This window comes from Syngnathus typhle, linkage group LG8, assembly GCF_033458585.1.
Source record: "Syngnathus typhle isolate RoL2023-S1 ecotype Sweden linkage group LG8, RoL_Styp_1.0, whole genome shotgun sequence".
In the NCBI taxonomy this organism is placed as follows: domain Eukaryota; kingdom Metazoa; phylum Chordata; class Actinopteri; order Syngnathiformes; family Syngnathidae; genus Syngnathus; species Syngnathus typhle.
In genome coordinates this window covers 3,495,695-3,523,656 of record NC_083745.1, presented here as the reverse complement: position 1 = coordinate 3,523,656, position 27,962 = coordinate 3,495,695, and the positions used below count along the sequence as shown (strand labels likewise).

At 46.1% G+C, this 27,962-nt stretch overlaps 2 protein-coding genes across 4 annotated transcripts; one reads left to right on the top strand and one right to left on the bottom strand.

Annotated features, from left to right (window-relative positions):
* The first annotated feature begins 365 nt into the window (after window positions 1-365).
* LOC133158208 (PDZ domain-containing protein 7-like) lies at window positions 366-7,130 on the top strand. Its single transcript, XM_061285223.1, has 15 exons — window positions 366-643; window positions 706-843; window positions 916-1,090; window positions 1,209-1,385; window positions 1,468-1,615; window positions 1,997-2,057; window positions 2,677-3,077; window positions 3,671-3,833; window positions 3,933-4,021; window positions 4,084-4,175; window positions 4,237-4,326; window positions 4,456-4,526; window positions 4,669-5,103; window positions 5,226-5,326; window positions 6,130-7,130. The coding sequence occupies exons 1-15, from the start codon at window positions 469-471 to the stop codon at window positions 6,280-6,282; spliced, it is 2,469 nt and encodes an 822-aa protein (XP_061141207.1). The 5' UTR covers window positions 366-468; the 3' UTR covers window positions 6,283-7,130.
* Window positions 6,551-27,962, bottom strand: lzts2a (leucine zipper, putative tumor suppressor 2a). Of its 3 annotated transcripts, none has more exons than XM_061285220.1 (8): window positions 27,697-27,962; window positions 10,891-11,499; window positions 10,021-10,650; window positions 9,834-9,956; window positions 9,602-9,748; window positions 9,022-9,501; window positions 8,816-8,920; window positions 6,551-8,736 (listed from the first exon to the last, which is right to left on the bottom strand). In XM_061285220.1, exons 2-8 carry the CDS (start codon window positions 11,464-11,466, stop codon window positions 8,554-8,556), a joined length of 2,244 nt encoding a protein of 747 aa, XP_061141204.1. In that variant the 5' UTR covers window positions 11,467-11,499; window positions 27,697-27,962; the 3' UTR covers window positions 6,551-8,553. The 3 variants fall into 3 exon arrangements, with proteins under 3 accessions (XP_061141204.1, XP_061141205.1, XP_061141203.1); XM_061285221.1 differs by lacking the exon at window positions 27,697-27,962 and adding an exon at window positions 25,570-25,723; XM_061285219.1 differs by lacking the exon at window positions 27,697-27,962 and adding an exon at window positions 17,956-18,188.

Sequence of the window (27,962 nt, the reverse complement as noted above, 5' to 3'; positions counted from 1 at the left end):
AGGAACATTATTTTAATTATATTTTTAAATGTTTAACCGAAATATCTTGCAAATAAGTTAAGTTATACTCCAATACATTAATAGTCACAAAATTTGATAAAGATTCAATGCAAACGTCTAAAATTAAAAACTTAAATACAACTACGCTATGCTTAGGCAGTGACTGATGTATTTGTATTCCGTTACTTCATCCCCCTGGCAAGTAGTTATTAGATAAAATGGAATAACTAGTCCCCAGGACACAGGATCTTCCCGGGATGGCTTGCTATATCAGACACCCTTGTTAATTAAACATGACTCCCAAGAGGGAACCACCATGCATTTCTGATTGGACAGCACAAGCAGAAAGAGAGCAGCACCACGGACCCAAAGGCACAGTCCCAAAAAGTGGACTTTCTCCTTTAAATGACTTTCTATTATCCTTTGAAAAGTCTGGATGACTGAGCGAAGGCTTGTAGCATTTAAACCATGGCTCACTCCCAGAGGGAGATGACAAATGGGGGTGGGCACCCTCACGTCCACAACGGAGGACAAGCCGGGGGGTCCCACAGCTACATGCTGAAGAGGCAACAAAAACAAGGACGCAGACGGAGGTCTTCCTCACCCATGGGCCGAGTCATCCTCATCAACGCTCCTGTACAGGGTAAGACAATTCAAGTACGTTACTTGTGAGACGAAATTACCATTTCTGGGTGCTGTTCTCAGGAGGAGATGACAGTGAAGACATCCACACGGTGACAGTGGACAAGACTTTGGATGGACGTCTGGGTTTCAGCGTCAGAGGCGGGTCTGAACATGGACTGGGGATTTTTGTTAGTAAGGTGGATGACCACAGCTCAGCAGGTCAGCATGAATGCATCGGACGGAATTATGGACCGACCTCTCTCGCTAAGGCCTATTTGCTCCCCAACTCAGCTCGAGCCGGCCTGGCCGTGGGGGACAAACTTGTGGAGGTGAACGGCGTAAGTCTGGAGAGTATCACCATGAGTAGTGCCGTGAAGGTCCTGACTGGAAACAGCCGTTTGAGGATGGTAGTGCGACGCGTGGGAAAGATTCCCGGCATACGCTACTCCAAGGAGAAGACCACGTGGTGAGTAGCCTTATTAGCTTCTACCAACTCGCGTCTTGGTGTTGTATTGCAGTAGTGGATGGATTACTGCTTTCACTTTTAGGTGTGCAAAATGTTTTTCCTTCTGTTTGTGTATTAGGGTGGACCTGATTCACAGGAGGATGGTGGTGGAGGAGGGCGGACGCACGCCGTCAGAGGCCAGCTCGGACAGCGCCCTCCGCAGGATAGTGCATCTCTTCACCACGTCAGATGATTACTGCCTGGGCTTCAACATCCGAGGAGGACGAGAGTTTGGACTGGGAATTTACGTCTCAAAGTAATCATCTTCAATCTCGAATGAGGTGTTTCTAATTAGGGTGTCCTCTTGGAATCATTAAGTTTTTATGTCCAATGGTCAGGTTGGACCCGGGTGGGCTGGCGGAGGAACACGGTATCAAAATGGGGGATCAGATCCTGGCAGCCAATGGGGTCAGCTTTGATGACATCACACACAGCAACGCCGTGGAGGTCCTGAAGAGTCACACGCATGTCATGTTAACAATTAGGGTGAGATGGTTTTTTTGCAAATGGTGGATTCAATATTAGCAGTTGCACCAAAGCTCACTGACTGTGGTTCACTAGCCTGACTTCAGCGTCCATCCTGTGATGGAGGGCTGTCTTTGTTAGCACACAATAGCCGAAAGTGTGTTCAAGAGCTGCCGTTCTCATTTTGGTCCCCCTCACATCTCAAGTTGCATGTTGCAAAGTGCGTCCGTTTCATTATTGATAAGCGGTCAGGGATCAGATTCAAATTGGCCTATGATCTGCTTTTTGTAAATATTTGATTAGATCTTTTCATTTTTCACCGTTTGTTTCCTAAAACTGCTATCTACAGAATTATACCACACATCGATGTATACTAAAAATAAATTGTTGGTGTTGTTCCAGGAAGCTGGAAGATATCCTGCATATAAGGAGATGGTGGCAGAGTACGGTTGGCTGGACAAACGTATGTTGAATTCTTCCACAATAAGGCAAATGTAATATTTTCAAATATACCGACAAGACTGAAGTCATAAAGTTATCTGAAAACAATCCATCCGCTAACATCTGTGTCTCTTGGAGTTAATTGTGAACATTTCAAGCGTTCAATTAGATAGGGCCAAAATAAATAAAGGAATACATGAAGATCATACTTAGTTCATGTCCTGTCTGAGAGGATTAAAGGATTAATAGGACAAGAGGTCAGACTGCTCCTGATCCCCACAAAGCCATTAGGACATTGTGAAAATTAAATCTTGCTGCCTTGGTATTGAGCGTGTGTTCAAACGAGGGGATGATAACATGCGTGTCGTGATTGAAAGTCTGCTAGCTTCATACTAAAATCGATTGGCTAATGATAATTAGCATCTAATGCTTTTGGCAGAGGATAAAGAATATATACCCGTTTGCATCTATCTTCAAATGTCCATTATAAAAATGGTACGCTAATGCGTTTCATTAGCCCGTCAATGCTGTTTTGCATTGTTTGTTAGCATTAAGCTAAACATACTCGATCACTATCTGAGATGTGTGGTTGTAAATGTCCGTCAGTAAAGTCCAATGGTGTCTAATGTGTCACGTTTCAGTTTCCAACGGGTCGGCGTTGGCGTCAGGGTCCTCCCAAGGCTACGACTCGCACTCGTCCGTCTCGTCGTCCCCCGTGAGCTCCCTCAGTGGTCTCTCCCAGCTCCTCTTCCCTCCTCCTGTCTTTGGCTCCAACATGGTGGACGTGTCCATCTCCATGGAGAACCGGCCCACTGCCATCGCCACCGCTGACACGGCCATACAGACGGAGGCATCCTCCTCCCCCAACCGGACAATCGGCGCCACGCTGCTCCTGAAGGACACCGTCATACGTGGGGAGGGAGAGGTGGGCGTCTATGAGAGAGAACGGCACCAAGGTCCCAAGACCAAGGTCCTCATGGCCCTCAGTAGGCCTCGCAAGCCCATTAGACGCTCCCAGAGTCACATCACCCTGTCAGGTGATGTATATTTGATAAGTTATAAATAATAGAACCAAAACTATATACATGTCAAACATTTAAAAAGAAACAAAAATTCACATTCAACCTGATTTGAATAAACAAAGATTAATTTGATCCGAGCTTGTTGGCCTTTCCCGCTCGATGCAGAGAGTCAGCCACTTGGCTGATTAAACTTGTTACGGTGTGTTGTCTCCATATGGATGGCCTGTTGGTGCAAAAAGGACTGCAATTTGTCAGTGTTTGAGGATTACCTATGCACACACACATTCGCATGCACGAGCACACACACGCAGAGGCAGATTTATTGCGCACAAGAGAAGATGTGACATCATGCGCATCAAGCTACTTTTAAAGTGTTCACTGCTCCATTCGAAAATGCAAAAAGTTTTCTTTTTAATGTGTTGTAAATTTATTTATATAAAAAATTTTTTAATTTTGAAATATATTTTAAAAAATCCTTATTTTGAAATCTTATACTTTTAATTAAAAACAGTTTATTGGCAGGAATATATTTAGGAATTATTTAGAAATATATTTATATTGATATATTTTTTATGCTGACCATTGTTTCTTGATTGTTCTATTAGAGGAGCAGAAGCAGAAGAAAAAAGTCGAAAAAAAGACACACAGCTCAGACGACAAGCAAGCCAAACTGCAGCGTTCCAAAACTTTCCTCAACCTCTTTTTCAAGAAAGATCGCAAAGAGAGGAGCCCATCCAAAGGTCAGATCAAGTCATGCCACATGACAGATTTGAAAAGTTGAAAAATAACCTTGATTTTAAGAAACTTCGTATTCCATCATTTTGTTAGAAAAAGGGAATAATGGAATGATCTCCCCCGCGCAGGCCTGAAAGGAGAGCAGGCGTCCCTGCGGCACGTGGAGGAGATGTCCAACAAGCTGCTCAGCCCGGACGAGGTGGCCGCCGTCATGAGACACTGTCAGCGGGTCAGTCTCTTGCTTCCATGTTACCGAGTGTGTCAAATAACAAATAATTGACTCTCCTGCAGTTTCTGTCCGAGAAGATTCTGGAGGATTTGGTGCGCCCCCTGCTGGCCATCTTGGACCGGCCTGAGAAGATACTGCTTCTTCGAGATATAAGGTGCCACATGGAAAGCAAGCACGTATGACGCTTGGTCATCTGCGTAATATTCCGCATACAGGATGCTGATTCCCCCGAGCGAGTTGGGTCGTTTTGACAGCATGGTGATACCTTTTGAGGTCCAGGCCTACAATCTTCTCAAGAATCCATCAGGGGAGAAAGACACTCGACGACCCGAACGATTAATCGGTCAGATGATTTAATTGCGTTTTTTTTTCTTTCTTTCAACACATATGATAAAGATAGCAAAATTCAAAAAAAATTCTGGGTTTTTTCTTTTAGTACCTTCTCCAGTTCTACGTTCCCCTCGTGGTGGAACCCCTCGACGCCACCTCGTAACGCCAGTCCCAGGTACGCACACACAAAACGGTTTTCGTGGTTAACAAAAGACAGATTCTCAACGAGTGGTTCCATAATGTCCACAATCGATAGCAGCATTTTTTTTGGACCTTTTTTTAAAAATGTATTTTGGAATGATTTGTGTCGTTTTCAGACTTTCGTGGCGGCTTCCTTCTCCAGCCTGTACAGAACGTGCCACGGGCCGCTCACGCGATTGACAGCATGGAGGGACTGACTTTGTCTCCGTCACAGGTGTTCACCCCCCTGCTGGACGTACCTGTCGACACTTTCACCTCCTCTTCCTCTTCCTCCTCCTCCTCCTCGTCCTTCAACTGCATTAGAGGAGGCGAACGAGGAAGGTCCCCCGTCAGGAGGACGAGGAGGGAGGCGAGTCCAGACTCCACTTTGAGCGGTCGCCCGCAGGACTTTGCTGAAGTCAGCATACGTGTTTCCTCGCCACGACGGACCAGGACGCCCCTGAAGGATATTTTCTCAAGCCCCCCCGCGGTCACGCCTAATGGACACTCCCAGACGCCAGCAGACTACCACATCTCCACTCTGACCATCTCCAAAGCCAAACCGTCGCTAGGTGAGCACAAAACACACCACAGTAAATTGGAATAAATGCTTAACCGATGTTTCACATCATGGTGACACGCATGACCAGCAGAGGTCAGGATAAGAACATGAAAAAAGTGTGTGTGTTTGCAGGTATTAGCGTGTCTGGAGGCGTCGAGTCGAGAATTCAGCCCGTCATCAAGATTGAGAGCGTCTTCCCTGGAGGAGCCGCTTCAATGAATCCCGCTCTGAAGGTAGCATTGCTAGCTTGCTAACTTAACTTGCACTACTACAACCACCACTGCTTGTTATAGGATAAATAGCAAGATAACAAGACATTAAAGCTAGTAATGTGCGGTTTTACCTACTAGCACTACTATAACTTAGACTATCCTCCTACTGGATGATATATTTTTTTCCCCCCATTAATCTTGCTGAATGCATCAAATGAGCATAAAATGGATGGGGGTCAGATTAGGTTGTCATCTATTTAATTCAAATTACTTTTTTTTTAATGCACTTTTTAATCCCCTCTTTGCGTAAATGGAGCCAAATCTTTTGATGCCGCCACGAGGGACGTGCCATAAAAAAATAGGGAGAATCAAATAAAATGGCTGTCTACATCTGTTTTCTTGACAAGTGCAGGCAGAGGAAAAGGGAATTTGAGGTGTTTGGTGGACATATAACAATGGTCACCACACAGATGCATCCTCGCTTGAGAAAAAAAAGAATGACAATGACATCAGAGGAAGTCGCTGTCAACACGAAAGTTCTTAACGCGGCTCGTATCCTGCAGGAAAGTGTGTGTGCTCATCTGCTATTTAGGTGAAGGTAGTCTGACATAAATTCTTTTATCGTACAAGGAGCAGTTTTCATATATAGCAGTAAATAAAAAGAAAATTGTTCAAAAGGCATTGCATAATGAGTTGTAGCTACTCGTTAGCTTGTGTGATGTTGTTAGCATTAAGCTAACTTTCTTCAGGCAAACATTTTTTTAAATTAAAATATGAGACTTTTAAGAATATCATAAAGAAGTGTACATGGCGCGCGTTCACAGGCCGGCTACGAACTGCTGAGCGTGGATGACGAGAGTCTGCAAGGCGTAACTCACCAACACGCCGTCGACACCATCCGCCGCTCGTTCAGTAACAAGGGCAAAGAGCCCATGGTACTGGTGGTCAAGGTCCCGAAGGAGACGCCTGCCCGCTAATATTGAATGGCGCAGAAAGTGACTGTGTCATTCGTGAAGTTAGCATCCGGCAACAGGAGATAATCCCAAACTGCCCCATGAGATTTTTGGCCAGATTAGCGCTCATGTCTAAAACCATGATTGCAAAATGGCTGCTCAGTATTTCAGCGCAGGATTTTTGTCTGGCACAAATGCTGCCTGTTCCGGAACAATCAGCCACTTTGGACCTTTACTTACACATGAGAAGGATTTGGGGAGGAAAAAAAAAAACAGGCAGGCCATGACACAATTGAATAATTCAATGTATTTTTTTACTTTATTTAGGAGAAATGCTACCAGGCTAGCAAATATTTTTAGAATTGATTGTTCTGACAAGTTTCTCTTTACTGAAAAAAGCCACACATTTATACAAGAAATGTACACATTTACATGAACGACGTCTACTTTATGAATCAAGTGTGACGTAACATAAGCTAACGTAAAAAAGGGTAACAAAAAAAAAGCCACAACAAAAACAAACAAACGAGTTAGGTTGCTTTGGTCTATAGTCACAGTGGCTAATATGTGTTATACTTTCAACTTTTTTTTACATATTTACACTCAAAAGCAGAAGTAACAGTCGAGAATTGGGCTATACTCGATATTTTTATGAAAAAATATGAACAAAATATTAGAATTATTTGTAGGTTAATTTTTGGGGGGGTTCTCTCAGACATTTAGTTTTTAGCCTTTGCAGTCTACTGCATATATTTCTAATATAGACATTCATATAGATAGAATTGGCACTGACAACGGTGCTACAAGAAGAAAAAAAATATTAGTCGGTGCTTTATTCATATATGTATATAAAAATATACAACCCTTCCTGATATTGATCTCCTTTTCGATATATATTTCGTTTAGAAAATGTAAGCTCTCTCATGCTGGCTAATAAAAATAATCAGAATTAAAGCTGAGCTTGTGGAGCGATTTAAGTGTTCATCTTTACTGCCAAAGTTTGCGTTGTATTTTCTAGTGGTTGGAGAAAATGTCGTGCGTGGCGGTGGGCCTCGTGTGCTCGCACGTCCGCCTCGCAGTGCTAAGGACGTTGGAACTGAAAGAATTGTTTGTCTACATGTGCCTTGTGATTGGCTCAGCTCGCAAAGCTTTGAAAGACTCAAGTTCAAGTGATTGGAACTTTAGGCTGCTGGAAGCTAAATAAAACCCGCTAGGAACAAATGGCTGCCTGAAGAGGAAGAGGCAGTGAGACTAATAAAACTTTGTTTTTCGTTTCTTAGCGCTGCTAAAAATACTTTTAAGGGTGTAGGAGGCAAAACAAAGAGAGCAAGAATCCGCAACAAACAGCTGCACTTGTTTTGCTTTCCTTCCGCGGGGACGCAGTAAGGAAAATTTACTTTTGAACGTTTGCCTACAAATAGTTTGTCTCTGGATTGCGGTCTACTCATAAAAAAAAACTAAAATGAGTCAATCTTACTATGTGCCTATTTTAACTTACATTTAGATTTTAACTTAGACGTACAAACACTTGTGTTAATTAAATCCTATTTTAAAATATTTCCTCAAGTTTGAATTTGGAGTTGCGCAACTTGCATGTAATACCACGTTGTGCCACAGCATGCCTGGCAGTGCTGAGGTCTACAGAAAAAGAGACAGCGGAATTAAGGGCAAGATGAAGAGGCAGACTGTTGTCGTTTAACTTTGCCCATTTCTATCAGCCCATTTATAGCTTTTTGACTTTCACCAGACGGAATTATAAGTTTTTGGTTGAACAATTTTGTTGAGTGCGTTAAGGTTGCCGTTCTTCGAGTAGGGAAAAGCAGACATCAGCAAATTGTCTCACTATCGCCCTCCAAAGGATTGGAGTGGTACTGTCAGATGAGAAGAACCTACGTGAGCATGCTCAGGCTAATATCCCCCTTAAAGACTACAAGACACAACATTAAGTAGCAGATGTTCTCATCAAGCATGCTTGTGCCCTGTTGTTTAAAAAAATGTGCATGTGGCCAACTCATTCTTTCTTTTTTGCTTTTTCCAATAATCCTTCCTGATTTAAACACTTCTCACCGCTTCAGAAAAAAAAAACAAGGTTTTTGTGCTGACTTTGTAGTGGTGGAATAAAAGTCTTTCAAAAAAAAAAGTGCAGGTGAAACACTGTATGAAAGATCACGAGGAGTGCAGCAGTAGAAGAAGAACGCACCTTTGGGAGCTGCTCAAGAGGTAAAGCCAGCCGTCCTGTTTTTTTTTCGTTTTGTTTGGTTTTCCCCGGTCCGGCGGCGGGTTGGCGTGTCTTCTTTAGATCTCAGTGGCGGTAATCTCCTCAAAGTGGATGTCGTTGCTGCCGCTGTGCACTTCGTAGTCGTCCATGTCCCTGTTCTCCAGCTCCAGACTCAGCTCCCGCATCACTCGCTCCAGCTCGCGGTTGCGCCGGTACATCTGGATGTAGTTCTGCTGCAGCTGCTTCTGGTAGCGGATCACCTGATGGTATTTATACAGAACAAAAAAACAGTTTTTTTTTCCACTGAGCCACTTGTGTCAAGACTGAAGGAATTTGTACCTTCTCCTTCTCCTCCTGCCACACCCTGCGTTCATCCTCAAATCGAGACAGCTGCTCTTCGCTTGTCCTCCTCTCGTACATGAGCTCAGCCTTCAGCCTGTCCACCTGAAAGTGTGATATATATATTTTTTCTTTCACGAGTTAAGGTCCATCCAGCTCCTGAGTGATCTATCAAATGTGCGTAGTTTGTTCAAAAATGGACACACCTGTTGTCTGAGTCCCAGAAGAGTTTCGGCGTTCTGCCTCAGCGCCTTGGCTTCATCGCTCTCCCCTCGCCAGTCGTCCACGTCGCGGTACATGCAGGGGCTGGGCCCCGCCCGCCTGGACAGGCCCCGCCCCTGATGGAGGGGCAGGCCGACGACGCACTGGGCCTTCCCGCCGCTGGCCGTCAGGGAATCGTGGAGACGCAGCGTCTCGTCCTCCAGGCGGGCCAACTTCTCCCGCAGCAGCTCGGCTTCGCTCTTGCGCCTCTGCAGCTCGTTCTGGCACACCTCCAGCTCCAGGGAGCGCGTTCGCACGGCCGCCTGGGCCTCCTGACAGCGAGCCTGGCCGGCCTGCTGCTCGGATCGTGCTTCTCTCAGCTGGGCCCTCAGCGCCACGATGTCGCCGGCCTTCTGGCTGAGCTCCGACTGGATCTCCTTCAGCTGCTGCTTGAGCAGGGAGATCTCGCCTGACTTCTGGCACACCTGCCGCCGCCCACGACAGGACGCAATGAAAACAGATCTTGTTGCCGTTAGCTTGAATTCATTTTCTTCTCTTCAATTTAAAGTAAAAAAAGAATCCCACCTCCCACTTGGTCTCCTCCAGCCGTGGGCCGAGCTGCGTCTGCTCACGCTGGATGGTGGCGCACCTCCTCTCCAGAGATTCCCTGTCCTGCAGCAGAGACGAGAAGTCCTCCTGCAGTTTCTTTTTCTCTTGCTGTAGCTGAAAGATCTGACGACACAACCAGCATGATTGGCTTCGTACAGACTCGACCCAGCAAAACCGGAAGCAGATCTTCTGACACAAAATGGCCAACCTGCAACTGTAAGACCTGCTGTGTCCTCTGGGCCTTTTGAGAGGCCTGCTTCATCTTGGTGGCACAGTTCTGTCTCAGCTCCTCCATCTCACTTTCACAGCGACGCTGCTTCTCCTCGTACACCTTTCACGGAAAAGCATCCAAGTTGCATGGATCTTCTCACCTTTCGGTCAGCCGTGGGTCTCACCTGGCAAATGGCTGCTTCATTCTCGTCCAGATTTTCCCGCAGATGCTGGAGCTCCATGTCGCGCTCCCTCAGCTTCTCCTCCAGGTCCCTCACCACCACCTCGTAGCCTTCTACAGGCGGCGACGAGTGGCCGCACGAGCCGCTGTCCGACAGGGGCTGCCCGCGCCCGCTAAGCGAGCCCGAGCCGCTGCTCTTGCTGGACGACGAACGGCCGCTATCCGAGTGACCGTGAGTCCCCATCCCGCCTGATGTGTTTCTAACCAGAACCTGGCCGGACTCCGGGTGGGCTGACCCGGAGCTGGAGCTCTCACTGGGGGCCAAACTATAGCCTGCGCTGCTGTGAGTGGGCAGGCTGGAGAGGGAGTTCCTGCCGGAGTCTGACATGGAGCAAGATTGGCTTCCGCGAGCGTTGCCACTCCCACCGAAAGAGTCTCGCTTCTCCTCCGAAGTGGAGCCGCCGCCGCCGCCGGCCGGATTGGCTCCGGCGAGGGGAAGGAGGAGGTTGAGGCTGCCCTGGCTCTCTGACAGACTGCACCCGCCGGGTCGCGGGGACAGGTAATGCACCGAGTGGCGATTCTTGGGGACAACAGGCTTGAACGCTGTTGGACGGATCAGCACTTTCTCCATGTTCTGAAAAGGACAAAACGGGAGAAGATCAGATTGCTTCCTGTGTCAGTTGCCTAAACTTGTTCAACTTCTAAAAAAATTAAAGTAAATGTAGGCTTTCACCCTTGACCCCCGATCGCCAACTACTGGCCGTTGATCCCAGCACATGACTGTTGACCCCCTGGCCTTCGGCCCCTAACCTTTGACCCCTTGCTTTTTGGGGACACGCCGATTTGATTTCACGTCATCATTTCAACCACTTACTTTCTCAAGCTGTCCGGAAACTGGGATGAGCTTTGGGGGAGGTCCTCCTATGTTGCCATTCAGAGTCCTGTTCTCCCGTTGCTCCTCCGAGTCGCTGCAGGGACTTACGGCTGCCACGACCACGTTGTCGTTCCAGTCTCCGACGACCACCTCGCCGCTCACGTAGCCCGGGTTATTGTTATCCCCGCCGACGGGAGCCACGGCGGTTGCGGAGTTGCCGGGTCGAGGCTGCTTCTTGGTGGGCAGCGGTGGCGGTAGAACCTGGTGATGTTGCTCTTGGTTGCAGATGACCAGCAGCTGCTCCAAGGAGCTGGCGCTGCGGAGGGTATTATCCTGGAGGCGGAAACAGCTGGTCGCCGGCGTCGAGCGGCGCTGCTTGGCGGCGAATTCGCTAGCCGCTCGGCAGTGCCTCTCCTGGTAGGCGCGTCCCGATATGAGACTGCTTACGGAACCCATAGCGGTGGCCGAGCTGCGGGAGGCTGGGGGGGAGGGAGAGGAGGCTAGGGGCTGGCGCTGCTGGATGTCGACACCGGGATCGGGGTGGTCAGTTGCAGGGAGAGCCTGAACCAGAGCCATGGCGCCGCGACGGCGTTAGCCACACCACGCACCCTGTAATAGAAGAGGAAACATTGTCATCAGAACACATTAAAAACTTATTGGATGTTTATCAAAGCAGACAATCAATTATTCTTTTAATAACAAATCTTGGCCCAAAAAAAATAAGCCACACAATTACGAACAGATCCAATCTTTACTGCCTCATGCGTTTGGCGAAGGCGAGCGCCTGACAACGCAGCTGCTAATTGCCAATTCCGCTAATGAGGCAGGAGGAGAGAAAGAATTTGGGTTTAGCGACAAAAGGAGTCAGCTGCCTTCCCGGAATGTCCCCATCTGAACCCGGCGATCCGAAAGCTCATCGGCGATCAATCCGATGCGAATCTTGCGATGAAAGGACGCTAACGTGATGATGCCATTCAAAGTGTAAGCGTGGCAGCGGATTAAGCGCTTCCGTTTGCAGATAGTATTATCGGTGTCGTCTGCCCGGCCGGGCGAGCACACATACTCAGCCTGTCGTGCCAAGCCTAAATCCGTCTGGTCAAGCGGAATAATCCGAAAGTGCACACACAGTCCACCGGGACTAACATCCCCATCAGTCGGGTCCGGTGGGAAAAGCTGTCAGGTGATATCTTCACGAAAATGTTTACTCGTCAAAAGATGGACGACGTCTCTCGTAGTTACTGTAGAGATGTCACGATCAAATATTTTTCGGAATCGATTATTCTATCGATTAATCGGATTTTCCGGAGTTTTGATTGAACACAAATAAGAGTCTATTTGTTTTTATAAGTGATCAATAAATAACTGCTGCTCAGAGGCTGACATCGAAGGATTTGGTCCATTCTTTGGTTAAAGAAAAACTTTCACACGATTATTAAAATAGTTGTCGATCAGTTTGCTAAATTTGTGTATTTACTCCAAACTATCTTCTCATCACCTCAAAACTAACTTTCGATGTCGAAAGAACCTTGGACAATCTGTGCAACAGATGTAGGCATTGAAATCAAAACAATACTCTCCTGAACAACCTATTGTAATTTCCAAACAGAGCAAAATAACTCCAGGAAGGTGGCCAACAGTGCGGAAGTCACGCTAGAAGAAACAAGAGGCCGCCTAATTGATCAGCCAACTGTGTCTTTGATTCCTGTGAGGAAAGCTTTGTGAGCTCACATGTGGAAATGACTCGGGAAAATTAGTCACGTTTGCAATGCGATTGCTTCGCATCAAGAAAATAACACCACCTCATGACCAACGATGTTCCTTGACCAAGACTTCTAAAGCAGAATAGAATTAACAATCCTCTGAGAACGTCAAGTGTGACCCACTGAGTGCTAACCCGCTGACCTCCTGAGGAGTGGCTGTGAAGGGGCCCCTCCTACCACCGTGACCTCCGAGGGTCTTGTTTTGTTCCGGCCCTTAAAGGAATAAACCCCAAAAGCTAATTTCCCCTTCTGATGTTCCGAAATGCTTGAAGTCTTGCCTCCATGGGTTAAGAACTTGGAGCAAATTTGGACCACAGGAACTTTGGAGGCTCGTCATTGTGTTTGGACTGTGAGAACATTTTCACATTTCCGCCTAAACTTTTGTTTGTAGTTCTGAAATGAATCATTTCGATTGTGTGGTTATCCAGTCAAGATAAAAAAATAAATAAAAAAATCCTGTGCTTGGAATGCAAGTTCCATCTCCACTTCCCTTGTTCATGCATCATCCTTGGAATCAGCACAACAAAACAGAAAGAACAAAAACATTGTCATCAGCCCTAAAAATAGAAAACATCTTAAGAGCCAGATTTTTTTTTTTCTTTTCCCGGCGAGGCGTTTAAAAATAAACTCCAATCGCATCGCAGCTAGCTATCCCGAGGTCAACCCGGGGTCACTTTCCGCACTCCAAAACTATTAATCGATGCCGAACGTCTCGGAGACGGCGACCGAAACGCGTTTGCGCGTGTGACCGACTGGCCTCAGATGATGACGGCAGAAAGAGCTTATCGGGGGTGGGGGGGGAGTTCTCCAATAACAAGACGCTAGCGGGGTCCGTGCCGAGCAAATAATCCCATTATTATAAAACCGTTAATACCGCCGACCCATTCCCAAGAGCGGAAGCACATTATTCCGCAGCAACACATCGTTCCTCGCAATCACACGCAACCTCCGAGCAGAGCCCAGGCTCGACCGGGGGGGACGGCGAAAGAAAAAGATGAGGGAGGGCCATGAGACAAAAGCAGAGCGGGAGGAGGTTCTGAAGGATTCCATCCAGTACCTGCTTGTCTAAAGAGAGGCCTTGGGAAAAGCAGAATTCACTAATCCTGTTTGGCGAGCACACACACGCCTTATGATGTCCAAACGGAGAAGGGAGACATCATTAAATGTGTCTTAACTGTCTTCCAAACATTTGCTTCTTTCAGATACCAAAGCAAATCAGGTATGTGTACTTTTAAGTTAGTCTGATAATAAATCAAAAGGATGACTTTGTTTTTCAACTCATTTGGACGTTTAACATAGCCGCTGCTCGTTATCTTGACATATCGCAACGTTTGCGTTTTGTCAGTAGCTAGCGGCGGACGTGTCGCTAGCTAGCAAAGGTCTTCCTTTACAGTCAACGTAAAAATGACGATGATCGTTGCGTTAGAACTTAACTCTTTGCGTGCCAGCGAGGAGAATACTCGTCATTGACATTAATGACGCAGGATCCCATCGACGAGTATTCTCGTCAACTTGATTTTGTTTTATTAATGGGTCGATAAGACTCCCGACCACCTCTCCACTTCAATGTCAAACAATTGAACTGCAATAAGAGGATGGACGAAGTTTAAAGATATTTGAGCAATTTCCTGGCATCATAAGCGAGTTTTGACAGGCAGATGACTGAAAAAACAAAAATCAAAGTCTTTTGTCTTATGACAAACAACAAAAGCACAAATGAGGTCCTTTGTTTTCTCCTCTGTTTATTCATCGGCTAGGCCGCCGCCTGCGATGATGTACAACCAGTAGTGGAAACACAAGCCAGATCCGATTTTACCGTTCCAAATTGTAGCGAGACGAGACCAACCCCCGACCATTCATCTCTTCGGGACACCTCTTTGCTCTTGTGATTAATTTTCAACAATAAAATAAATCTGGAACGGAGCCGGCGTCTATTTAATCCCCTCCACGAGCTATGCGGTGAGATTTTCAATCTGCTTCTATGGCAGCGGCACGCACAGCATGAGCAAAAGAGCGACAGGTGGAAGGAATATTGGCGGATGGTGAAAGATCTTAGCGTGATAATTCCTCTTTGATGGAGAGTCTCAAGTCAAAGACGCAGCACTATATTTGACTTTTTCTTTTGTTTTTTACAGCCTGGGTGGCAGCCATGATTCCCGAGAGTAAGTCAACAGGTTTGAAGTTTCTTCTTCTGCCATTCCAACACGGTGAGTGTCTTGTCTGAGCGGCTGCTTATTGTCACCTTCCCCCACTTGGCCTCTCTCGCTCGCTCTCAGTGGGCCAGTTTGGGATTGCGAAAAGGCCGCCTGGGTGCCAAATCTCTTTTGTCCGTTTTGGCAACGGGAACATGCTTGATTGCAACTTTGAACAAAAAAGCTGCGAGATCAAGCGTCCAAGCGGCTGGGACTTGATTAAGAGATGAAAAGAAGGAGGAGGAATAAGCTCTCCAAAAAAAAGAGTTTACCGGTAGTAATTGGCAACAGATGCACTCTCATTTTTTTTCTCATTCGTTGCTGGTTCTGGACTTTTCTCCGTCTGTTTGCGTTGCCAAGGAAGCAGAGACCCGTGTTGTCGATGTGTTAGACGGACGGATTTGGTTCGGATCCGGTCGCCTACAACAAGCGCGTTCCAAAATTCTCCGTGGCGGGGTTCAGGGCGAGAGCAGCCAGCTACCGACAACATGGAGAGAGGCCACGCAGTCTGGAGATGGTCATCCAGGGGACACGGATGTTTATTTATGGGTTCATTCGGAATCAACTTGCCCCCGTCCGTGTCTCCGCCGAGACCTTCGGAGGACGAAAATGAGGTTACAATCCTGTCGAGGGAAAATCATTATGGCGGACAAAACATCTGCTCAATGGCCTCGGTGAGCAAAACCCAAGCTTGAACCGATTTTAGATGCTTGATTTTTCTCTCAAGGGAATAATTGAAAGTGATGGTCGAAATGGACGATTCGATTAATCGCATTTGCTGAGCGCTTATTTCGGCAGACGCATTCAGGCGCAGGTGGAAAGACAAAATTGTCTGTTAAAAATATAAAAAAAATCCGCTTGAAATTCCTGATCTGCTGGATGTTGCGTTTTCCAGGAGTTTTTCCAGACGCTGACGGCTGCCCGACAGCGGTCAGACAGCGGAAATAGCGCCGGTGTCATTTTGAAAGAGGCGGTGGACGTTTTTTTTTTTTTTTTGCGCAAAATCAATGGTGCCACTTGAGATGTTTCACTTTGAGGGACACATTGATCGGAAGCTTAAATTTAGATTTGCTCTGTCTGCACAAAGCAGACGTTTTCCATCTTGACTTTTCACCGCTTCAAGCCGTTTGTACAGTTCAGGAGTCTCCTTTTTATTTTCAACGGAAAATGGGAGTTGTAACAGTAGCTCAGGCTGGGCCAGAATGTGGCTGAGGAAGGAGATCAGTGTGAGGCCTAATAAAAAAAAAAAGATTCTTCTTCTTCTCCTTTGAAACACAACCCAGCTAATATTTGCATTTTCGGATTGTAACAAAGCGGATAATTAAATTTTTCACGACGTCCTTGGTAGCAAATACTTTTGACACAGCGGGGAGTGACAGGCATTCAACTCTTTATGGAATCTCTGACACTACCTCGAAAGATGGAAAGTTGCTGGAAAAAAAAATTGAAAAGGCCAGCTTTTACTGCCTTGTGTGAAAGAAGCTTCAGGGAAGTTTTCCCTCCCAAACTCCCCCCCCTTCCCCTCCAGGCTTTGGGAGGCCATTGTTTGGACACAACACAGGGAAGAGAGCAGAAAGAAAAGGCCTGTTATCTCCCGCTTGAGATGTGAGCGGGGGTGGTCTTTTACTCATTTACTTTTATTATCTGCAGTTTTTTTTTTTCTGACTCTCAAACAGTTTTTTTTTGTCTAGCAAAGATGTCGCAGCCAGCTATTGCTAGTTTAGCCTAGCGATGCTAAACGAGTTCTTGCATAAGTGTTCCGCCTCAGTTCAACTCCTTGATGTATAATTCACTTGCGCTCGTCTAAGAAAATATCCGACATACGCGTCGACGTACTGAAGCGTTCGCTGGTGGAGTGGAGAAAGATGGAGGGAGGAAGGAGGGTGGACTGACTTGGAAAAGTCTTATTCAGCAAAGTGAAGAGAAGCCGCAAGCCCACTTCTAATCTTTCGCCGTCTCCGCTCGCTCTCGGTCTTCTGTGTTAGGCTTTACATAAATACCTGGCTTGGGAGGTTGAGCTCAACAAGAGCCTTGGAGGAAGAAAAAAAAAAAAGAGGACAATGAGAAGAAGATGAGGAGGAAGAGTGGGGGGAAAAAAAACAAACAGGCACAAGGCCTGTGAGGTGTTGCGTCCATTTATGAGTCAGTGCAGAAAGGTTGCGTGTGTTTCGTGCGACCGGCATCTCACGTTTACCTCACAGGCGATGAGGTAAGCCGCCGTCTTTGGATTCAAAGCTCACGGCCTTCACCATTTTCCGTTTCAAAGTGACGTCAGCCCCCCCCCCCCCCCGCCGCTCGCTCGCACCTGGCCATTTACGGCGCCTTGCCACTTAATGACGGCCTTCGCTCACACAAAAATGTCAACACGTCACCGTGACGGAGCGCTCTGCCGTCTGTAAACATCTCCGCTGATAAGAAACGACAACGAGTCGCTCGACCGGAACGTGTATCGATCCGGCACGTTGCTATCGTCGATTTACCGATTGAATAACATCCTGTAACCGTCTGAGGTTAAACTAAATCATCTTTTTTTGCGGGTCCTCCGAGGGTGAAATTTCAAATCGATAGCTCAAACGACTCTAATGAACAGCACAGGAAATAAGTGAGAATGTGGTTGCACAAGTATGCACACCCTCCTCATTTGTGTTCAGAATTCAAAATCGCATTCAATGGGAGTCAGCGCACACCCGCCACCTCTTTTAGTAACGTCATAATAAAGATCACAAGTTCTAGGAGGCTTTTCCTTTCACCTCCTTACTGCCCAAAATGTGACTATTCATCCGTTTCGAGATGAAACGTTTATATCTCCATCCAACTGCTGCTTTCACTTTCCAACATTTATTATTTAATGTCAGAGATGAGATCTGATTTTAGGTTTCCGGTGCCGTTGAGTCCATTAAGGAATGTGTGAGTGTTCCAGCCGAGCAACTTTTTTTTCTTTTTTTTTTGTCTTCAAGAGCCTCCATTTGTGAAGCTCACGTCAACACAAAAGTTTCCCTCGGCAAACTTTGTCTTCATGCAAATGGAGACTTTGGAGTTTTTTTACGACACACACACACACACACACACACGCACGCACACGCACGGAGCCGTTAGATTATGCAAACACTCACCCCGGTGAGAGCCTTGCATCTCTGCCTCTGTGCTCCTTTTCGGGTGGGAAAGTCAAAATGAGTCCGGTGGCTGCGGGTGCCGCCGCGTTAACGTCTCCCCGGCGCCGCCGCCTCTGCGTCACTCCGCCACTTCTTCATATCCTGACACTTTTCAAAAACGGACGCCCCTCTTTTTTTTCTCCTCTCCTGTCCTGCTCGCACTCCTCTCTGCGCTGCCTCCCCTCTTGCCTGCATTAGCACCGCCCCCACCCCCCCAACTCACTCCTCCCGCTCCCTCCCTCACTTTTGTCTAACTCCCCCCCCCTCTTCTTCCTCTTGTTTCCATCTTTTACTCCCCCCCAAACACACCTCCAACTTCCATTTTTGGACCAACGCATAAGATCATGTCTGTTTTTTTTGTTTTTTTTTACTGAGTGGATTCAAGCATTTGCATTCAATCATCATCACCCACCACTCTGTGTTAAAATTATTAACATTAATAAGATGAGGAGCTTCACAACGGGGGGGGGGGGGGGGTAGGCGGCGAGGGCGGAACGATGAACCCACGTGGGATAAATTACATAACGTTCCATCTCTCGTCTGGAGGTGAGCGAGGGCGTTGGTTTACAAAGCAAATCGTAATCGCCGATAAAAATGGGATGCACGGAAAGCCGTGTGAGCGTTTATTTGAGATCTTTTTTAAACCACCATCTCCTAAAAAAAATGTTTTTCCCACCGTGGGCTCGACTTTTGACTTTACAAGTCAACTATCACCGCGCTAGTAACACTAATACTCCCCCAACTAGTAATTTATGGAGCCTAAACTGAATTTCAGTCATAAAACATAAATGACATCTTTCTTCACAGAGCGAAGAAGCACACGCCGAGGCTTTGTGCAACCTGATCCACCGCCGTCGGGATGCTGAAACGAGGCTGACTCTTGCTAATGCACGTGATTAATTCACCAACTGTTTCAGCATCAGGCTATTTACAGATCACACGCACACACACACACACACGGTGCTGACTCTTGTTGAGTGCCAAATGGACAACCAGTAAGAGCTGAGTAATGTTGAACAAGAGCAGACGTGTGTGTGTGTGTATACGTGTGTGTGCTTTTTCCACTTCAACTTTTTACTTAAACTTTACATGTACTTCGCACGAGTCCCTTGGTGGTCAACAAGTGAGATGAAAGTTCACTTTAGCTCTCCCGCTCGGCACTTTGGTGCCATTAACACGGGCCACCTCGTCACCGAGAGTAACACAAAAAAGCTTTTGAGCCCGCCTGCGTGCGTGTGTGTTTGAATTTCAGCATGTGGATGTGTAAAGAAATAAAAATGTCAGGCGTGAAATGGACAGTCAGTAACTACTCCGCAATCCCGACCGATTTTTCTATCACTAAACCATTTATTTCTCTCATTCTATTTTTACACAATACAGTGCAGTTGTTCTTAATTTAAAAAAACACAAACAAAAGGGGGTCCCGACCCAAAATAAAAGACAGTGAGCCATTTGTACTACGAGAGGGACCATGTCAACACAAATCCTTCCGTTCTACTGAAGGACGGGCACAGCTGGGCCCGGACACGAGCAAACAAGGGAGCCTGTGATGGAGAAACGCTGGAAGGAAGATGGAAAGACAGCTGCCGTTGTGTTGTTGTCCGCACACGCTTATCTAAACGCGCATCTCGGACAACCCCCGTTAGTTGATAAGGTCAGGCTCAACCTGTATTCTGAGAGACATGCAAGCCCAGACCCGACCCTCTTTCAAAGACTCGGGCCCCAATTGACACAAATCACATCAAATTAGTGATGAAAATGGCTTTGGGGTGAAATTTCAGAACTGAAATGAATCATATCCTGCACAGCTTAACAAAGTAAATGAATAAACGTCTTCAGATGTATGCTAATTATTATGGAAGCAGAAAGCAGGTGAGGATTGCGAGTGGGTAATACTGCCCCTCTCTGGCGACAATGGGTATTGCAAGACGATTTAAACATTTACATTTATTCTGCACGAACTTTTTTTCACCTATAATTATTTTTTTTCCGATATTAGTCAGGTAGCAGGTTGATTGATTGGTCAGCAATCAGATGGATTAGGTGAAAATGAATATATGGATTGATAATTGCTATACCTGTCATCCATTTTGTTTTTGACCCTTGCTCGCCAATAGACCAGATTCTGATCTTCTGATTATCAAAAGCCGCGTAACCTCGCGTCATTCTGCCCGTTTGAGGGTCTGACGGTAGATTAGAGTGAGACTATTAATCCTACTGTTAGATAGATTACAAGGCTGCGGCAACATATGTCCTCACAGCGGTCACCGCACTTACAACGAGGATCTGGTGCCAACTTTGACGGTTAGCAAGGTTACGCCGCTCGTCCTGGAGACGTTTGCGGTCACGCATCTTGTAGAAGGTCAGCGCGGGTCTTTAAAGCATTCTGCCATTTTGGAGAGTTATGCCGCTCCATCTTGGCAGGAGAAGGTTGAAGGAGAAAGTGCGAGCTGTCAATCAAAAAGTCAAGAGGAGATGGAGCGATCATTACCCCCTTTGAGGAGGTTGCGAGTTGGGCTTCAAGGTCTCGCAAAGGGGCATAAATTACCCCCTGAGATTTTACAAATAAAAAAAATTACATTTCTTTACATTTTACGCTAATAATTTTGCAAAGGAGGGGGGGGTTTGTTTACAATGTGTTAAAAAGTGTATGGTGTCCTTTTTTTTTTTTGTTACTCAAACGAGCAGGAATCTTCTAATGTATTCCATGGCTGCTTGTTGTAATGTTGGAAAAAAAAAAAAAAAAGGCAAGCTTCTTTGTTGTCATAATTTGCCCCCGTGTGATGCTTGGCCCACTTTTCCAACCCGCTTACATTGTGTAAGCACGCGTACATAAAACATGATTTGCTGCTTCAATTCCCGACTTTTATTCGACAGGGATTACGTGGCAGAAGATGCCCGAGTCATCACAAGAAGCAAAGCAGAGGGGAGAAGCTCGGGGTTGGCAACCGAGCCGAGAACAAGCTTTAATCAACTGACCTCCAAACTTACGACACAAGACAAACGGCCGTGATTAATGAGAGCCATTCGTCTTGGCGGTAAAGAAAAAGATGTGTGGGAACCGGCGTTGGCGAGTGGCGCTCTGACAGATCCATCTGCGGGTTATATTTCACGCCTGTCTTGTTAGCGCACGGCAATGAACAAGAAACCAAAGTCAGCTTTGGTGCACTTCCACCTTGAGCCGCTAGAGGGCGGAATTCTGACGACATTCATTCCTCGCTTTGGCCACAATAACAAATTAAATTTGGATGTCAAGGCACCACTTTGAGTAAATAAAATAAATAAATAGCGCCCCCTACCACTGTTTATGGAACTACAATAGACTGCTTCCATTTTGGAAAATAATACGTCTTCAGTGTGCAAAGGTGACCCGCTCGGTAGAAATAAAAGAGATAGGACAAACAACAAAGGCGTCTGGAGATATTTCCATTTATACTTTTTGTGCATCTGCGCCGTAGCTGCTCTTTCATTCGCACGTCTTCTGTTCTTTCTGTCTGGATCGTTTTTTTTTTTATTCTCTCAAACGATTTCCTACAAACAGACGGCGGCGTTCAAAAAGCAAATGAAACGGACGGCTGAAGTTGCCACAAGGCACTCGACTGCAGCATCTGTCAGCGTCTGTCTCCGCTGGTTTCGAGGAGCTTTCAAAAGAAACGACTTGAAAAGACTTCAGCGACGGCTGCGGAGGCCTAATTTGCTGGAGCCAAGTCACGTTTCCCCGTGAATGCCAATCACACACACACATTCACGTGCTGATGGTGTCACCGAAACAGATGGAACAACCATTTCAATTTGGAATTGATGTGGAGCAAGCTGTGATGAAAAGCAGACCGTTTCCCACGTGTATATGTTGTGAACGCATTTGCACCAATGAATGACATTCTCTCCATGAGTTTAAGTGCGAACACAAAGGAGGTCCTTGTCTGTGAAAGCCGCCATGAGTCACCAACGTCAACAGTAGCGGGAAAGTCCTTGTCGCATTTAAAGTGTTATAAGTGTACTGAATAAATAATTTCCACATACTCAGGAAAATATTAAAAGCTTCTCTATGAAGATGGCGTTGCATTCACAAAAACGATGTCGGTTCTTTTAACTCGTGACCAAGTGGCAAAGGTCAATGCTCCCACGTTTGCGTGACAGCCGTTTTTACGCCCTCAGAGTAATCGTGTGCGTGTGTGTGTGTGCACAAAGCTAATGTAGACTGACACGAGGACTGACATGGATGCTGAGCTATGCTGCACTAGGCCAGGCGGTCTAACCCAGCAGCAGGGATAAACTATAAATAGACTATCATCCAGCCCCAACACTCCCCCATCCCCTCTTTTTTCCCCCCTTTTTCTTTTTTTTCCATCCCTTCAACATCTCCGAAAACAACACCAAAATCTGCAATCGCCATAAAATACTGTGGTGTAATTGGCTATAGGTGCCACAAGAGGGCAGCATTTCTGTCTAAATTGCGCTCCTCAACTCGCAATTCCCCGATTATTCGATAGATTAATCAATAGCATATTTGATTCCAAAAAGATGTAATAGTGACACCCCTAATATTGATTAAAAACATCAACAACAACGTAACAATTCTAAACCACAAACACAACAATAACACGCTCTTCCACTAGAGGGCAGAATGTATACAATGAACCTGAAAAGCCACTTTTTGTTCGAAAAGTGTGCCGTGAGACTTTATTTCGTCGTGTAGAATATGTTCTTCAGCTCTATAATGGTTGACTTGCATTAACGTCGACTAACAATCAAGCCAACGGCAACCGTGTGGTTTTGGAAGAAGGCTGGGAGGGGCGTAGCTAGTTAAAGAGGGGCGAGTGTTATGTAAGTGATGCTAATCCCTTCCCAGCCCGGAAAATGAGACAGAACGACACTGCTCTCATTTCCTCCGATACCCTCTTCCTCTTTTTCTTCTTTACCTTCATCAGGTTGACAGTTTCTCAGCAAAACCAAAGAAATGAACACATTGAAAACGTATTAAAGGTAATGTGAAGTTGGCACAATTTGTCTCGTCTGTGGCGGGCCGTATCTGGGCCCCCGGGCCTCGGGTTTGACACCTACGGTGTAAACAGAATAACAGAGAACCCTTATTACTGAGGGCATGCGGTCCGGAATCATCCACGAGGTTGACTCCCAAACGACTAACTCATGACTGGCAGTCTTTTGATACGAGACAGCAAAGCGGAGAGTGGTCCCTGGTACGAAGGACGCCCCCTAAGCCCCCTACTCAGACGTGACGCTCCAATAAACTTTGACCCACTTTTGGATAGAGGGGGGACGCCAAAGAACAGCGAGGTTCCCCTTGTCCCCAGCCTGATATGATATGAATATCAAAGGCCTGAGAAGACAATACATCTTTTCAATATCAAATGCCAGAGGGAAGCTTGGGAAAAGAATTGTTTAGTGGAGTTCATTGAGAATTCAGCCCACAAAGACACACTCGGCGCGTCTCCTGCTGAGAACTTGATTTCAGTTCTCTGCTGATCACACACAAGACGTCCTCCTCTGATTTTTTTTTTTGGGGGGGCTCATCCGTTCCGTGCCTCCCTTTTCCAAGAAATCCCAGTCAACAGACCTACACAATCCTCCATAATCAATTCTCTGCGGAATAAAGCAGAGATGACAAAGACGCGGATGACCACAGCAAATCGAAGATGGAACCGGAGATGGTCACCAAATGAGTCAGCAAGTTTGATGACGTCAAATCAAATGAGTGATCAAAATCTGTATGCTCTCTCTCTGTTTGGTTCCATTTTGTTGGGGTACAAAAGCCTTTTGCCAAACTTATTAAGCTCCGCCCTCAAGGTCCTACCCCAACCGTAGCACGGCTCAGTAAACTTTACAGCTTGGTCAAATGATGTCTTATCACTTCATAAAACATGTTAGACAACAGCCAAATGTTCCGGGACGCCATCCAGGGCCTTCTGGGATGTCTTGGGAATTCACGAGGGGGGGGCGGGCATTAGGGTAGTGGGAGTTATGTTACGGATACCAAAGCTGGGACGCAATCCAAAGACGCTCTCATGAAAACACACGTCGGCTGTTAAGAACGAAAGGGTGGCCCCAATATTTTCGGGAAATCAGGCAAACTTCACAGGCGCCTCTGGAGATTTGACAAGACAAACCCGCCAGTCAGCTAACACCGGAGGGGTGGGGGGGTCCTGGAGGGATCTTGCCACAGGGTCATCTGGCAGACGCATCCTCCAATTTGGCCGTGGGGATTTGCGAGCAAACAATCGGGTGTCAACACATCTTGGCTTGCTTACCTCTTAGGAGGTGTAACATCCTGAAAAAAGATCATTCTGCTGAATCAGCAAATTTTTTATTTTACAATGGAAAGAGCATTCCATGCAAGAAAGGACAGCTGCAGAAGTATAGTTTTTTTTTTTTGGCTTCAATTTACTATCGAGACAAGCACCGGATACACGTTTACACCTTCTCGTTAGCCAACAAGTAGCTGAAGCTAGAAATACAAAAGCGAGTCTTGGGTTCAATAAAACGTCTGGGAATTATTTATGATTCACACTAACCTTAAACCTGAACAGTCTGTTTTTATAAAGGGCTTAGTGGCAGCTGCGTTTATGACCGTTTGTATATTTTCCAGCCAGCCAAGTACATGTGAAGGAGGATCTAGCCCTCTTGGAAATCAGCAAAAGGATGGAGGTATCACTCAATGTTACGCTGCCGAGCCAAAGAAGGAGGAAACAATAGTGGCTAGTAAATCAGCGCATCTCAAATAAAAACATCTGGATCTTTCGGTGCCGGGCCTCCGTACCCGGCCCGATTCCCCTCATCCATCAACCGTGCCTGCAATGTGTGTGTGGTCTGCTGTTTCAGCACGGGTCATTTGGGCCCTCGTACATCAGCCTCCTGACACTCGCCGACACACGAGACTGCTTTAGCTTGGACCAAGTACAGGCTAAGACGGGCTGAGATGCCGTTTCAGCAAAGAAGCCGTCCGTGTCCTGTGTTGAGCTAATACGCTCAGACTGGCCCGTTAATGGATGCTAGCGAGCAGTTGCCAGACTTCGGCAACGTTTTCCAACGCGGGCACGCTAAATGTGAAGTGGCTAATGGAGTTGTACCCGGGACAACGTAAATTAGCGATTTAATATCCTCGTACGGTTTTAAATATTTAATGAGGGAATAAACTCAACCCCGCCGAAACGGCTTCAGAGGGCTCGTGCTGATTAAGAAGCTGTCGAATAGCACAAAAGGTGGACGCGGGGAATGGATGGAAAACAAAAAGGCCCGGCGCTATTTTCTCTTTGATCTTGCGGTGTTTAAATTTCAATGGACGCCATTTTTATATGCGCTATTTGTTCTGCCTCTAAAAGACATCAACAATAAAGCGCCATCGATGCAACAATAATTTATGTGACACGATAAAAAAAAGCTGTAAACCTATAATTATTCAGTCTTTACAGTGTATTAAATGTCCAACATGCTTATTAGCGTGCTTACTCTTTGGACCTGTGGTTTTGAGCTTCACTGATTGAAAACATGAGGCTTTTCTATTCAAGATCTTATTTAACTCAATGAGAATTAAGCCTTTGTATTTGGAAAGCTCACCCCAAAATGGCAGCTCACAGTTGTTGCGTTCGTGAGGGCGTGCGACACAGAGAGCCTTTCTCCAAAATATTCTCACAGCTGTCCACGATGACGTGATGTTCGACATACGACAGCTGAGGGGACTTAAGAAGCACAACTGGAAGCTTCAACGTAGCTAGCAAAAAAAAAATAACAAACACGCACACACGTTGAATAGAGATAGTAAAGGTCATTGTGACATCACAATCGACATACACGCGCTAATTTGCGTGAAGGGTTCTTGGTATTTGCCGCAAAGAGGAGACCAAAGTAAGGCCGGTGTGAGGTGGAGTTTCCTGGCATTCATAATCACCATTACATCATGAAAACAACATTTCTGCAAATAGCTGGGGGAAGGGGGGAATATTTACAAATCAAAAGATAGGAATAATCTCAACGGCACATTATAAAAGGCTAGAAAAGTGTGCAAAATCCATCCAGCACTTGTAAGTCTGCAAGTATATTCTTTATCCTCTGCAAAGAGCTGAAACGGACTGTACTTTTGCGTTATGCTGCCCCCTGGTGGCCGAGCATCAAATGGGTTCAGTTTGCCAGCGATGGTCACCGTGTTCTACTCTGGTTACGCAACATGGCTCCCGAAAGCGCAGACGACAAGCTTGCCGTTTAGCTAATGAGCGCGTTATGCAAAACTGCCGCCGGGGATCTTGAACAGACGGCGCCACGCCATCAAAATGGAAGCGGCGACAGGCCTTGGTGTCTAAAACCGAAATAGGGATAAATGTAATCTTTCTTTTTCAATCTTTCAGATCTGTTCATTTTTTAGGATAAATCGCCTGAACTTTGCCGATTCTAAAAGACCTAATATCAGCCTTACCGAGAGTTTAGCTATGGAAACGCTCCGGTTGGGAGTATAGCCATGCCGGTGCAACGACACCACGAGCAACAATGACAGTTTTACGATTCTGCCGTCACGTCGCTATCACCGACTTGACCGTGACCGTGGTGGCGCTCACGCTCGGCTTCTTCGAGATGATTAGAATGCACGCTCAGTGGCACGCCCGCCTCCCGCCAGCCTTCTTCTTCTTAATCTGCTGCAACCTGGAGCTCAGTTATCACCTCGTACCAGCACCAGCAAATCCCCCGCTTGTCTTTGCCTCCTGTGTCCTACCATACTGTCTCACTATCACCCCCGACCCCCCACCAGCCTGTGCTTTGGTGATAGACCAAGAATGATATGTGGTCTCCTGGTAGTGAGGCGGAATGATACTTGAGCATTCCCATGAAGATGTAAAGCTATCAAGAAGAGAAGTTGAAACAAAATATACAAAATAAAATAACAAAAAGATATATATATGCAGTTTGCATTCAACACAAACAAATTATTTATTTATTTATGATCCAATCAGGCCTTGGTAGGCTTCCTACCCAACTCTAAAGTAATCTATATATTAAAGTAAACCCAGCCTGGGATCACGAAAACAAACGGTGTTCGCCGGCATCTTTGTTGACCTTTCACCTCTTCATTAGTGCTCTTGGCTTTCATAAGAACAGAAAACAGCTGGAGGGATCAGGAGTCTCAATCACATTGGAAGTTTGTGTGTGTACACTAACAGCTGCACATAGCATGAGGAGCTAATAGTGTCTGGTTACACACACTGAGCGCTTAATTAAAAACACAACACAGAAATAAAATACTGGACTAGTCACGGATTTCCAGTCAGATTGACAACAAACTACTCAGATGACGTGGAATACACACACACATGCACACAAAATCACCAGGACAAAATAAATATAATTGTTTATCACACTCAAATAATTACAAGGGACGTGACTAAGATATTTTCACCTGGGGCCAAAAGAACATTTTTCATCTTAACTAAAAAAACAATGGTGCACCAAAATATTTGAAATATTTATAAATAACAAAACAACCTGATCAAGGGGCCATTTTAGGTCCCCAACCCTGAGTTTGTAAACCCCTAAACAAGCGCACCTCGTTGTCATGAGCTCTTATTTAACCCCATACTAGTTTTGTTTTGTTTATTTTTCCAAACCACAAACAATTATGGGCAACACAACAATATATTAGCGTTAAATAAGCCTCAAGTCATTATTCCGTTGACAAACAGCGAATGTTGGACTCACCTCAAACAAGATGTCTTCAAGCTCCGGACAACACTTTCAACAATGACCACGACACTTGGTCGTATATCCGAGTGAAACTTCCGTGGCAACCGTATGATAACATTCCACTTCTCTCGCCGTTCTTTAAAGCGAGTTCCGTTGGGTTAATCTCCGGCACCAAAGTGTCTCCCACCGTCGGCGGTTCTCCAGCTCGTTGTCGTCCAAAAAGGCTCAGGCTGAAGCTGAGGCTGCTCGAGTGCTGAGAGTGCTCGGCGTGCTCACCCGGG